Genomic DNA, 13,800 nt, shown 5'->3' on the forward strand with positions numbered 1-13,800 from the left:
GGAGTAATAGCGAACAGAGATGCTCCAGGATCCATGCAGTGTTTAAACCTCAGAATAGATACTAAGGATCTGTTATGAGGTTTAATCATTGCATGAATGCTTAGCATTTACAATATGCATGTTTGTGTACATTTGTTCTTCACATGCGGTTCCCAGCTGTAACTGCTAGCAGGCAATGTACCAATTTTTGTTCGGCTTTGAACAGAATGATTTATCTTCTGGTCCTTTGAAGATCTTTGTCATACTGGGAAGCAAAAACACAATTTACAATGTTATTTTCTACGACTCAGTGTGGGGGTTATTCTGCTCTGTGCACACCTTCATGTACAGAATTGGTTTAGTCTCTCAACAGGATTTTATAACAACAAATCCATCTAGAAATACCCACTCCATCTAAAAACAGATTGAAGTGCAGTGCTTCCAGTTTACACAAACACATCCCCATTTGCAAGGATCAGATTTCTTATATAGTAATCCCGTTAAGATATTCCTCAAATCAGATCCCATTGATTCTGCTATTTTTTGATAACCTATTTTGTTTGAGAAACACACTACAATTTTAAATATATAACGTAATTGTTAACCTCTAATGTCCAGACATTGAAACTTCCATGCGTAGGTGGCATGCACGGAACTCTCAGGTTGGTTTGGATACTTTGAAGCATGGTAAATGGTTTCCGCATTTGTCAAGACATCTGGCTGACCCTCTACCCCCCCACAATGTCACGGAACAGTACTTATCATTTAAAATTGCATCATACTTCACCTGCAGAATACACAGGTGGCGCTTTGAGACATCCTCCTGATGTGAATGGTGCTATGTCAATTGCAAGGATTAATATTATTTTATTTATTTACGAGAGCACAGGGACAAATCTAGTAAACATACCGAGCAAAGGGGAACAGCGCTCACCGAGACATCAAGAATGCATTACAAGCAACCCTGAAGAGCCTGTAATATTTTGATTTTATACTAAAGACCACACTTTAATATTCAAATTTCACGGTGCCTTAATGTTTGCATTTTATCAAAACCCACTGATGTGTATGCAGTCCTGTATCAGCTTCCCGCAGACATGTCTATTCCACCTCTTTCCAGTGGCACAACACGTCTTAATTTTAAACCTTTAAGCTTGTGCTCTAATCAGATGGCAGTCTCTCATAAGAGGATTCTTCCAATTGGCATACGTGTTGCCTGACTGGTGTAGAGGTTGATGGGAAAGCTGGTTCTGAATGAATATTAAGAGAATAAGCGTTGACAGATTGGTGTCAGGGAGGCTAGGATGTAAGCGAGCACACCCAGGCTGCATCTGTTCTGGATCTGCACTCGATTGCCATTTCTCCCTCAAAAGAGAGGATGAAGAGCACAATTAAACTTTAATTGCAGCCTGTAAATGCACGCAATTAAAATGACAAGACTGACACTGAACTGAGTAAGCTTGAAATATCTTTACTACTCGGCCACAACATCAGAAAGAATTGTGGCCATTCCCTGCGTTTCACAATAACTGAAAGGATTACTCAATTTTCTTTTTGAGGTGGTGGTAATGGGGGATGGGGGAAATCTACACAAAATAACTGAAAACCACAGCCAAAGGACAATCTACGTCCAATACAATTTTTTGCTCATTGTCTTTTCCAGACTGCCAAATAAACAGAGTAATCATTGAGACTGTCAATGAGTCCAAAAGACACTTATTTTTGATCTGATGAACCTAAACTGTTCCACACAGAGCTTTGGGCTTCGATTTCCCCCTCACGCCCCTTCCTCCCGTTCTGAATTTGCAGCTCTAACAGAGCAGGGATCCTGGTGTCTTTCCTCATGGAGTGCTTTCTGCATCATTCATCTTTGGCACTGGGTTTTTCAGCATTTGCGTCCAAAACACAGATAAGCTTTTTCAATAAAGCAGCGCTCATGCGATTAGAGCTGTCCAGCAGGGCTTGAACACCAGCATGATCCCACCCGGCTGGGGAGAGATGCTTCTCAATATCGGGTGGTGAAGTGCTTGAACTCCAGTTTGGAAATCTCCTTCTCATTCGAGAAGTTTGCCCGATCGATGCGAGAACTCGGACTGCCCACTTTACTTAGCCAGTTCTTCCTGCGGAGGAAAGCAAAACAATTGTTTTATATAATGCTTCTTCTTCCCAATTCACTTCTCGCTTCTTTAAGTCCTTTTGTAAGTGCTAAACTGTGGCCAGGCAGGCACAGAGCTCCCAGGTCTCCTGGGAGTGCGGTTGTTGTAAACAGCCACTAGAAGGTGAACAAGACCAGCAAGCTGCCTTGCCTTCTGATTTTCTCTTGATCCTCAACGCTTGGACAACCAGCTCCCTCACACTTTACTCTGCTGCAGCCTTTTTGTTATGACACTGAATAGTTCAAGTGACCAATACGGAATGCTGGAAGTGTTCATTTGAGAACTAATGTTCAGTCCCACAGAGTGGTGTGACGGAGATTCCATTTCCCACTTTTTAACCGTAGCTTTGCCTTCAGCCACTACGCCCCGAGGCTCTGGAACTCCCTTCCTCACTCCCTTCATCTCGCTCCCTCCCTTCCCATTTTCAGTTCTCTGCTGAAGACCTTTCGTTTTGAGCGCGCCCTTGGTCACCTTCCTCCCCCTCCCCCTGGCTCGGCCCCGGGATCCGTTACTGTGAAGCGCTCTGAAACGCCGTCCAGCGTGGACGGCGCTATATAAATCCAAGTTGTTGTTATTAGTGTTGGGAGGTGACCCACAGGGAATGGAGGATGAGAAGAATCAAACTGAGAGGCGTAACCAAGTCGCAAGTTGGCTCGAAACTGCGATTGGCAGTCACGGATTCCTGGAGGCAGGTTGCTAGAATTGTCCATGAGATATTTCCTACAACTCAAAATGTTATTTGTTTTTCTCTCAAACAGAGGGATGTCTATATTGCTGATAAATCCATTCCTTTTTCCCATGCATTGGAGGTAGCTACATATCAGAAGTGTGGTGAATCAGAAATCTGGTCGTAACAGTATTAATGGCTACAGTGAAGTAGACGATTAAAAGTTTTTTACACTGTGTGCAAAACAAGATTGCTTTTATCACCTTGTGTTATGTTATGTATACACACTGTTCAAGTTTCACCTTTAACCACATTAGTTATGGCTGCTGCCATCATTACTTTAATTATATAATAGTACTTCCACTTAGACAACTAAAATAATGTGCCGCGGATGGGGAGAGGAAACCATGGAAAAACTTTGGGGCCAAGAATAACAATACTCCCTGATCTGATAGAAGCAAAAATAATACTGCAGAGTCATAATGTCTCGCACAGTAAATCTAACTGGAAGCGTTTGCAGATTTGTTGATTTATGCAATATGGTTGTACAGAATACAAAGGAGAAGTTCACTGAAAAAAATGTTGTGAGAGTCAACAAACTGAGGCTATCGTTCCCTCTCCAGAATGCCAGTGAATGCTAGTTTATAATGCTGTTATTTTTGAACTAAGTACACCTCTTGTCTATTTTTTGCCCCTTTGTATGCAGTTAAGGTATAATAGTTTTTCCTGTCAAATGTTGTCATCTCGTTTAACTTTGTTCAGTTTGTATATTTGTGAAGTTTTAAATATAAGGCTTTTTAAAATTATTCTCCATTTTCAGATGTTCCAAGACTTTTACGTCATCAGTGGATTTATAGAACCAACTCTCAACAAAAGTGGTTGATGCTGTTTGAATTAACTCCTTTAAAAAAAAACTGGATAAGTATCTGTTCTGACAAAGGGTCATGGACCCAAAACATTGATTCACTTTTCTTTCTCCATAGATGCTGCCTGACCTGCTGAGTGTTCCCAGCGACTTCTGTTTTTGTTTTCATACTGTAAAGTGTATTGACTATGTATTTTATGGGCAAAACGCAGCAGCCAATTGCGCACATCAGTGTCTCACAAACAATCATGGATTCAGTGACCAAATTATTATTTTTTTTTGAAGGGATTATTACCCCCGGAAAAGCGATCCATCAATCAACTAACATTCTTCTTCTTTAGTATGTGTAGTGATTGCCAGAGTTGACGGGTCACATTAATATTGTACATCCTTCAGTTACTGAAACGCTTATTATCTTTATCTCTGACTCTAAAGCAACACGACACAAAAGTATGAACACCTTGGTACTAATTTCTAAAAGTCTGGCAGAATCTAGCAGCCCCATATTCACTTCCGCAATAGAGCTCGATGCGGATAAGAGGACATGCAGATAGATGGTGTGTGGATAAGTGGGATTCTGATGAATGCCTGATTGATAAAACTCTGTAATCACAGCCTTAATGATGATACAGCTGGCTGCACTTAAATATTGGATGGCAATCCATACACTTACAGGAATGTTTGATTATAATAAGGAAAATGGAATAACCAGTGAAATGGATGCCTGGTCTTTCACAGTTTAATGCATGAAGTACTGTGAGAAATCAATTTGTATTGATAGTTTTCTGATCCTGCAGCAGTTTTAGCTGCAGTTCATGTCATTACTGTTTTAATTTGTTCAACATCCTTTAACTGTTAGCGACTGTAACATATAATGAGATTCAAGGGAAAGGAGAAATAATTGGTTAGTTAGATTTGACGTCAAAGCAAATATTTAATTTTACTAGTACAGGATACAGCCCAAAAAAACAACTGACAGGCACACTAAACAGCTACACTAAAATGTAAGAATGTAGAAATTTCTTAGGCATTTTTGTCCATCAATGAAGTGTTTCATTTTATTTGTGCTTTGGCCCCTTTTTTCATGTGCTTTTCTTCCCGTGCAATGCAGCATTTCCTAGCCAAACCTTCAAACAAACCATTGGTTCGTAGGTCATTTTCAATGGAACCTGTGAGCTCAGCACTGGGCGAAGATTCATCTGAGCTGGCTGTCCCTCTGATTCCTCCCTTTTGGGAAGCACCCAACCTACCGATGTGAATGACATTTAGAAATGCAGTGAGTGGGAAGCAAACTTTGGCATCTGATCACTTGGGTGCAGCAGCCTTTATTGTTCCTAATAGGAAACAACCCACCATGAAATACTGTTCAAGAAACTACAAGCAGTTAAGAGTCATAGGGGTCTATTGTGCACCATGTGTAAACCACGTGTGAATGGATGTGCATTACTTGAATCTCAGTTCAGGGATGTTACAGAAACCCTCCCTGGGCTGAGGGTATTCTGGGCACCCTGTTGTGTGAAAGAGGGAAGTGCTGTCAGCAAAATGAGAATAACTCTTGATAATTATTATGCATTTAAGCTTGTTGCATTGCTTTGATATGCTGTGAAAATACAGTACAACCCTGATCTTTTTAACCTTTGAGAAATGGCATTGTTTGTATCTTTGCACAAAAATTAGATGACACTTTTTAAAGTATTTTCAAATACTAGGATAAACATGAAGCCCAAACTTCTTCATGGTCATTTAAAAAAAAATCCAAACTTCTGCACGATTTTAAGTTAAAAGATAATGGTCTTAAGGCTAACAACAGGCAAATTCTAGGCATACGATCTCTAGGTCTCTGAATTTCTCCGGTTCAATTGACAATAATCCTTGCATTTTGATATAGCGCTTTTCACGTCGGGAGGACGTCCCAAAGCGCTTCACAGAACACACTGTAAAGTGAATTGACTGTATATTTGTGGGCGAATGCGGCAGCCAATTGCGCACAGCAATGTCCCACAAACATTCATGGATTAAAAATGACCAATTTATTATTGTTTTTGGTTTTGGAGGGATTATTATTAGGCTCTGTGTGGAGTAAGGAAACTTGCCCAAGGTTTCGCCCTCTGCCTGGAATTGAACTCAGGTCTCTCGCTTGCAAAGCGAGTGCTCTAACCACTGAGCTACAGGACTCCACATTAGGAGTATTAGACATTTACATGAAATCGTTTTGCCAAGTTTAAGAATTGTACCAAATACAAAATTAATACATTTCTGGGAACTAGGAATTTCAGGTAAGACTATATCTGAATACTGTGCGCAGTTTCAGGCACCCTGCCTTCTATTTTAAAAAGTACTGGTTTATTAGAAATGGTTCTGAAAAAAATGACAAGGATAGTTATAAAACATAGGGCTCTAAGTTGTGAGGAGAGACTCGCACAGCTGGACTTGTTTTAGTTGTAGAGAAGACAAATAAAGTAAAGACAGGTAAAAAGCCTCACAAGCGAGAGGACCCAGGTTCGATTCCCAGGCAGGTGAAATCTTTGGCTCACCTATAATAGGCTGCTTGATAGGAAAGAGTCAGTAAGTGTTTCAATAACTGAAGGATGTACAGTATTAATGTCACCCGTCAACTTTGGCACAAACTACTCATTCTAAAGAAGAAGAATGTTAGTTGATTGGCGAATCGCTTTTCCAGGGTTAATAATCCCTTCAAAAAAATGGGGTCAGTCAATCCATGATTGTTTGTGGGACACTGCTGTGTGCAATTGGCTGCTGCATTTCACCACAAAATATTCAGTCAATTCACTTCATAATATAATCCGTGAAGCGCTTTGAGACGTCTCGAAGACTTGACAAGCGCTACATCAAATGCAAGGATTACTATTACAATGAAAAGAACACAAGTTTACTGACAATGAGGACATCAAATAATGGGATTTTGTATCATAAAAAATGTAATAAAAAATAGCTAGTTTTACATATAGTCTCCAATAAACTTATTGGAAAAGGCTATTACAGACCATCTGGTTGGGCTCATTTTCAAATATCATCTCTCTCTATCTAACATATCCCCCAATCTCGTTTACTGTCAGGAAGTTATCCAATTCTCTCTTGAAACCAACCACTACATCTATCTCCCTGGGCAGACTGTAAGTTTTATCTCTAATTTTGTAATAGCTGTCATGAAATGGAATAACAAACTCAAGGTAGCAATTTGAATTGTTTTTAGCCTAGATTCTCGTTTATTGAGACCTAATTAGCCTTTGGAAATCAAATGAAGATTTCCTCGTCAGACACACACTCACATTTACCTGGATTGGATTTTAAAAAGCAGTTACAAAGTCGTCTAAAACAGATGAGAAGTCCAAATGGCATTGGATAGAAACAATCCATTCAAAGGGACAAATACAAGCAGTTTATTCTTAAAGAGAATCCTCTGCCAATTGTGCAGCTGTGTGGTAGGGATATCTAACATTGCCATTTCCTATGTAGTGGAAAATTTGCACTTTGTCTTCTCTTTGCTGGCCTGTGGACTGTAGCACAGACATGATTTCCAGTAAAACAATGCTCCCAGTTGGGATATTTTATCTAGAACATTGGGCTGTACAATACTGCTGCAATCAGCTATTTTAAATAATTTTCCACATGGGACCTTTTTGTGTTTTTTTAAAAAAACAAATGGGAAAATCTGTTTGCTATTTAGTTGGGAGTCACAAGCTGAACAAAGGCAAATATCCCTTGGCCAAGTGGTGGAGAGAACAGCTGCACATACTGGCCATGCAATTCATTGGAAGGTCACTGCTGAAAGGAAATGAGTGGAATTGATTCTCTTTTAAAACAGCAAAAACTGCATTCTTCACTTTTTCCCCCCGTTCCACACCTCAATCCCTTCGCCTTGCTCCCTTCCTTGCCAGACTTCAGATTGCACCTGAAGAACTTCTTCTTCTACCATTCCTACATCACTTCTCCTCTCTCCCCAGCTCGGAAGCAAGCTTCCACCAGCTGTTAAAACGCCCTGCGATGCTACCCCAATTAGGGGCCATTATATTAATGCAGGTTGTTCTGATTTTAAAGTTATCCTTTCATCGTTGGAAAGCCTTAATTGGAAGGTGGGGCTCCACCATCACATGAGAGTAAGGCCTCTTGGAATATACAATACAAAATTACATTTGTAAAGCACCTTCCACGTCACGAGGACATCCCAAGGTGCTGAACAGACAGGATTAGGACCTGTGCGGGAGGGGGTTGAGATCAGGGAGGGTGGGGTGTTGGAATCAGGGAGGGTGGAGGGTAGAGGGAGTAGCCAAAGGCACATTCGAAGAGGAGGGTCTTGAGACGTGCCTTGAAGGATGCAAGGGAGGGAGCGAGGTGAAGGGAATGTGGGATGGAGTTCCAGAGGGTTGGGGCAGAGAGGCTGAAGGCCTGACCAACGATGGTGGGGAGGACCAGGCAGGGGACATGGAGCAGACTGGAGCGGGCTGAGCAGAGGGAGTGGACAGGTTGATAATGGGTTAGCAGGTCGGAGAGGTAGGAGGGGGCAAGGTCATGGAGGGCCTTGAAGATGAGGATTTTGAACTTAATCCTCTGAACGATGGGGAGCCAGTGGAGCCGGACGATGGTGGGTGTGATGGGGTCATGGAGCTTGGTGTGGAAGAGGACACGAGCTACAGATTTAGGAAGGCTGATAAGCAGGGCACTGGCACAGTCGAGCCTGGGTGTAATTAAGGTAAGTATAGGGTTAAGATGTGAACATTTTCCACTAGAAGAAGACTGTATCCTCTTACCATTGGATCAAAAAGTTGTGGGATCAAGCCATATGCCTGGACTTGAGCTCTGCTTAGGCTCACTTTTCAATGAAATACAGGGGGAGATTGGGGGTTGGGGGGGAAATGCATTGATGAAGATGCCATTTTCCAATAGGACTTTAAACCTATTTTTCCTTCATCTTCCTGTTCCAAAGAAGGGGCCAGTGCAGTAAAATAGCTGGAATTCTGTTGGAACATCTGTAACACTTTTAGTGACAGAGACATTTGGCTAGATATCTGTACATGCTTCTGCTGTTCACTATTTATTTGTATAACTTGTTGGTTCAATTTGAACAAAAATAAAAGCATACATTCATCAAAATTGGAGCTGCAATGTTAGTGGTAGTACCAGATTACTAGTCCACACATCATTCAACAAAACAACAACTTGCATTTATACAGCGCTCTTCGCGCGGGTAGCATTGGGAGTGGTGTGGCTCAAAAACAAGCTGGGAAGAGGGAAGGCACAGTGAAAGAGGAAGGTGTGTTTCCTCACTCTCTCTCTTTAGATAGGATATACTGGCCTTGGAAGGATGTTCAATACTAATTGAGCATGAGACCTTGCATGAAAGGCTGGCTGAACATGGGTCATATTTTGTGGATTGGAGAAGATTAAGTGGTGATGTGACATTGACCTGTTTAAAATAATAAAGGGGATCAACAAAGTAGGCCAGGAATAAATCTTCCCTCTGTGAGGGGAATCCATAATAAGCATAACATAAAATGGTTAATCAGGAAATATTTTCTTCATACAAAGAGGATATGGAATGCACTGCCTGGAAGTCCAGTGATTTAAGTATTAAATCGACTGGGATGTTTCAAAAAAGGGATGCAGATACGAGGAAAGACAGGGAATTAAGCATATGGAGAAAAGGGCAGGGAAATGGGTCTGAAAGAAATAAGAGCTGTCAACTATAACAAATAAAACTAATAATTCCTATCAAGGTCAAGAGTTAGTACTGGACGAGAACTGGTAGGCAAATAATGGTGGGAGAAGAAGAATAATTTTATGAACATTGCTTTTAATTATACAGAGATTCAAAAGTAAGTCAGATACCCTGCAATTAAATTAAAGATGGGTCTGAATAATAACAGCATTCAGGGCAAAGGAACCAGCTCTCACTGCGCTCATCTGCTGTGCAAGGAAACAGCTGGAATCCACCAGCATTGGTCATACTTGAAGAACATGAACAACATGTATCATGTGCTTCCAGCAGATGTGTCTCTACAGGAGCTAAACGTTCCATGCAAAGCTAGTCCACCTACACTGGTGAGTTTTTGGTTCATCTGTTTCAAGCTAGGTTGTTAAAAACAAAGCAGTTACTGAAACTGAACGGGGAGGAATTTAGGAATCGAGCCAATGAGATATGTTCATTCAATGTATTTACTGTCCCACAATATGTGAATAACCTCAGATAACGCTCAGAGATTTAACTGAAAAAATGGTCATGTTGTAAAGTAGTGGTGGGGAAAATCGCAGCATCACAACCTATAAATGGGAGTCTCACCATCAATGAACTTCTTAGCGGAAACCATTACTGTGGTTGTAAGGGAAAAGGAGAAAGGATTATGTCAAAGCCAATTATACATCTCTCTGTAGCATATCCCTCACTGTGTCACTTTGATACTCTTTTGACAATTCCTCTGACTCTCTCACCATCAGCCTAGATAATGAACCCAAACCTTCTGAACCAGAGGTCAGAGTGCTACCAGCTTAGCTAAGCTAGTGCTGTGCTCACTATTTGTGGAATCACAAGTACTACTGAATGTCCCATCAGTCTGGGAGCAGCATGTTGGAATCTTTTGGGAGCTGCCGTTGATAAAGGTGCTTTTTGTAATTGTGGTCCCGCAGAAAAAAAATGGGAACAGTGAATTCTGACATTAACTACTATCTGTTAAAACTATAGGGAGCGACTGCTGTGACAAGGAACAAGCAATGGACGGGCAATCACTCTGCTTCTGTGCAATTGTGGAAAAGGAAGAAAGTTTTTTGGGGATTCAATGACAAGCTGGATTCTTGTAAATTTTTAGATTTATGGCATCCTGGAACCATAATGCCCTGAGTCCTGTAAATTAATATAAGGTTGTTGAAGGTCGAGATCAGTATCATACACCGTAATGTGTCTAGTGGGTTTGTCGCAGATGTGCTATTCCTCACAAAAGGAATGGATGTGAGGTGAATGAGCAATAAATAGTAAGCAGATGCTTTATTCAGAATGGCAGACTTGGTGAAATTTCAGACTGGCTGAGGAAACATTAAAAAAGGAGATCTAGAAGTTGCGTTACAGAGAATCCCTGGACTATTTACAGTGAATATACAACATAACCCATTCCTTCTGCTGATAAATAATTCACCTCTTAAAATTAAAGTAACTAGGGTTAACATTTCTCTTTTCAAGGAATTCCTGTGTTTACTAGCAATTTTGTTTGCAATAAAATTCTTTATACAGACTTCTCAGGGAACAGAGCAATGGAGAAGTTATATAAATATTTTAAAAGGGATTGAGAAAGTCAAACCTGAACAATCCTCTCATATACACCAAGGCAGCAGCAGAACAAGAAGGGACAGCAGCAGATAATAATAATCTTTGCATTTGTTAACTTGTCGAGATATCTCAAAGCATTTCACAGGATATACTGTAAAGTGGTTTGACTGTGATTTAATACAGTACAATCTCATGCCAACTGGTACGAGTATATATGCTCCATTTGTCAGCACATTCTCTGATCACAAAATATTGGAGAGTTCGGGTGTGCCATTTTGCCCTTATCTTCAATTCTAACTCTGTGTAGGCCTGAGTAAAGGTGATGTGGCAAAGGAGGTTATTTGCAGTCAAAAGCATAGGATTTGTGCATTCCAATGACATCAGCTCTATAGAGTGCTTGTCAATTGTCCCACTTATATGATTGAAAATTGTCCTTGTGGATGAAACAATAGCAGGCTCACCCCACCCCCCACCTTGTTTGGTGAGTGAGGAACCTTCATTTAACATTGCTGATATATTTTTTAATTTGAAACATTCCTTGATGTTCCTAAATTAGTGTTGCTATTACCATTGGGATTTTCAAACATACGATAAACACTTTCTACTAGTTAAATAAGGTTTGTGGATGCTTCTGCACAATAGCGTTTTTCAGTATTCAAAATAAATCTATCAAATCCAATGGAGTGTTATATATAAATACAGGTCCTTTATATTCCCCTACTCCATCAAATAAAAACTTACAGGAAAGTGTTTTGAGATATGATATGAAATACACGTTTTTTTTAATAATTCAACCCTTCATTGTCACTGTAAAACAGGTTGACAACAACAACAAAATTACATTTATAGAGCGCCTTTCATGTTGTGAGGACGTTCCAATGTGCTGAACAGTCAGATGTCGGGGTCCGAGCATGTGGGAGGGGTGGTTTAGGGGTGAGGGAAGGCAGAGAGGTGGGAGGGAGACCAAAGGCACGATCAAAGAGAAGGGTCTTGAGACCGGCCTTGAAGGAGGCAAGGGAGGTAGCGAGGCGAAGGGACCGTGGGATGGAGTTCCAGAGTGTGGGGGCAGAGAGGCTGAAAGCCCGGCCACCGATGATGGTAGGGCGGGTCGGGCGGGAGACTTGGAGCATGCCGGAGCCTGATGAGCGAAAGGAGCGGGCAGGCGGAGGACAAAGGTAATACTGAGGATCTGTATTAAATAATGTTGGTTATCCAAACAAATATAATTATTTAGTTACAAAATGTTACAAAATGATTTACTTATTGAACAAAATGTCAAGGGTGAACAAGCAGCATAAAATCTTTAAAGTAGTCTTGAGTAATTTTTGGTCAGTTTAATGAACAGCATTTCCTTTTTTAGTTCTAGGTTGACAGCTGTGAATTTTTAAGAATTGCGATTAGCAGTTGCCTAATTTCATAAATGGAGCTCCCACATTATCTGCCTTTATTTGGGTGATTTTATATTTTCCACGTTTCCCCTCCACTCCCTAGAGACGATAACTCATACAGTTCCACAAATGACGGCTTTCTGCAGTCATCCAAGTGGTGGTTCTTTGTGCAAACCCAGTTGGTTCTAGAAGACTACTACTAATAATAGTTAAATCGTGGAGGCTATCATTGCTGAACCTGGTCCTTTACAAAGCTCTCCGAGAAGCTACCCCATCTGAAGGACGCTATATAAATGCAACTTGTTGTTGATTCTCAACTGCCATCACGGATCCATGGAGGCATTCTAACATGGAGGATGTGATAGCGCTCAGAAGCTAAAATCCTTACCACATAANTTTTTTTCTCAACCCCCCACTCCCCCCCGCGCCATCCTGTGAATAATCCTAGCATTTTGATACAGCTCCATAACAGAGAAACATCTCAAAGTCCTGCATAAGTGCTTACTGTCAAGTGCAGTGACTGCATTTTGTAGCCATACGAGACTCAATAAAAACTTTTCTATCCCTACTATCACACAAAGATCAGCTCATTTAGCCAGACCAAATGGCGATTTTATCCAGCACATGGAGATTTTATCCACGGAAACATCTGGGGTCTATCGTCGAGTTCTGGCACTTCATTTTGCTCCCCATTTTTTACTTGTAATCCATGATTTGACAGCAGTGATAGAACAAAGCTTTCTGGGTGCTGACAACCAGGCGACTCTTGCAGATGAAGGAGCGAAGCATGCATTTTCTCATCAACCACAAGGAATGTGATAAATAATTTATTGGCTCCTGTGTCTTTCATCTACAGGATTGTCCTCAGAGCATTGTACAATGCTTGATGTAAGTCAGCTTTATGGCAATGTCTGTGCTTCAACACTTGGGACTAAGCTCAATTCCCTCACCGAGGAAATCCTTCAATTTCTTCACTATTTCATATTACTTCAAGTCATAGTTTATTTGAAAAGGTAACTACCATAAATAACTGATTTTCTTTGCAAAAATAAGGAAAAAATAATCTCTGACACAAAGTATTAGAATACATACTCTATCTGTTCTCCTCTCCTATCACCCTCCTCGCCTTTTCTCTCTCTTGGATTCGTCCACTGCCTCCATGTGCTCCAGCCTGTGCATCCTCCACCATGCTCTTCGTGGCACTCGTCATCGGTTGTCCCAGAGCAGTCACCCCGACTGACCCATTGCTCACTTATTACACAAGACCCTGCGTCCATAAGGCAAACCCTTCCCTCATCCACATCCTTCACAATTCTCCTCCCCTCTCAACCCCATGGTCATTCAACCTCCACAATCTGTAACCCCCCCCCCCCAAACCCTCCCCCCAGCATCCAATCCCATCAGCGTCCCCACCCGCATCGCCCTCCAAAATGTCCGCTCCCTCTCAAACAAAATCCTTGCAATCCATG

General features: G+C 41.2%; 1 protein-coding gene across 1 annotated transcript in view; it reads right to left on the reverse strand.

Moving 5' to 3' along the window:
- Positions 1 to 1,434: 1,434 nt before the first annotated feature.
- LOC103177978 (acylphosphatase-2) overlaps positions 1,435 to 13,800 on the reverse strand; it is a 54,831-nt gene continuing 42,465 nt past the window's right edge. Inside the window, exon 5 of the mRNA XM_007892416.2 lies at positions 1,435 to 2,099. Coding sequence (XP_007890607.2) covers positions 1,985 to 2,099 — 115 coding nt within the window. The 3' untranslated portion in view covers positions 1,435 to 1,984. The remainder of the gene's footprint in view (positions 2,100 to 13,800) is intronic.

The sequence above is a fragment of the Callorhinchus milii genome, unplaced genomic scaffold (genome assembly GCF_018977255.1).
Source record: "Callorhinchus milii isolate IMCB2004 unplaced genomic scaffold, IMCB_Cmil_1.0 Scaffold3, whole genome shotgun sequence".
In the NCBI taxonomy this organism is placed as follows: Eukaryota; Metazoa; Chordata; class Chondrichthyes; order Chimaeriformes; family Callorhinchidae; genus Callorhinchus; species Callorhinchus milii.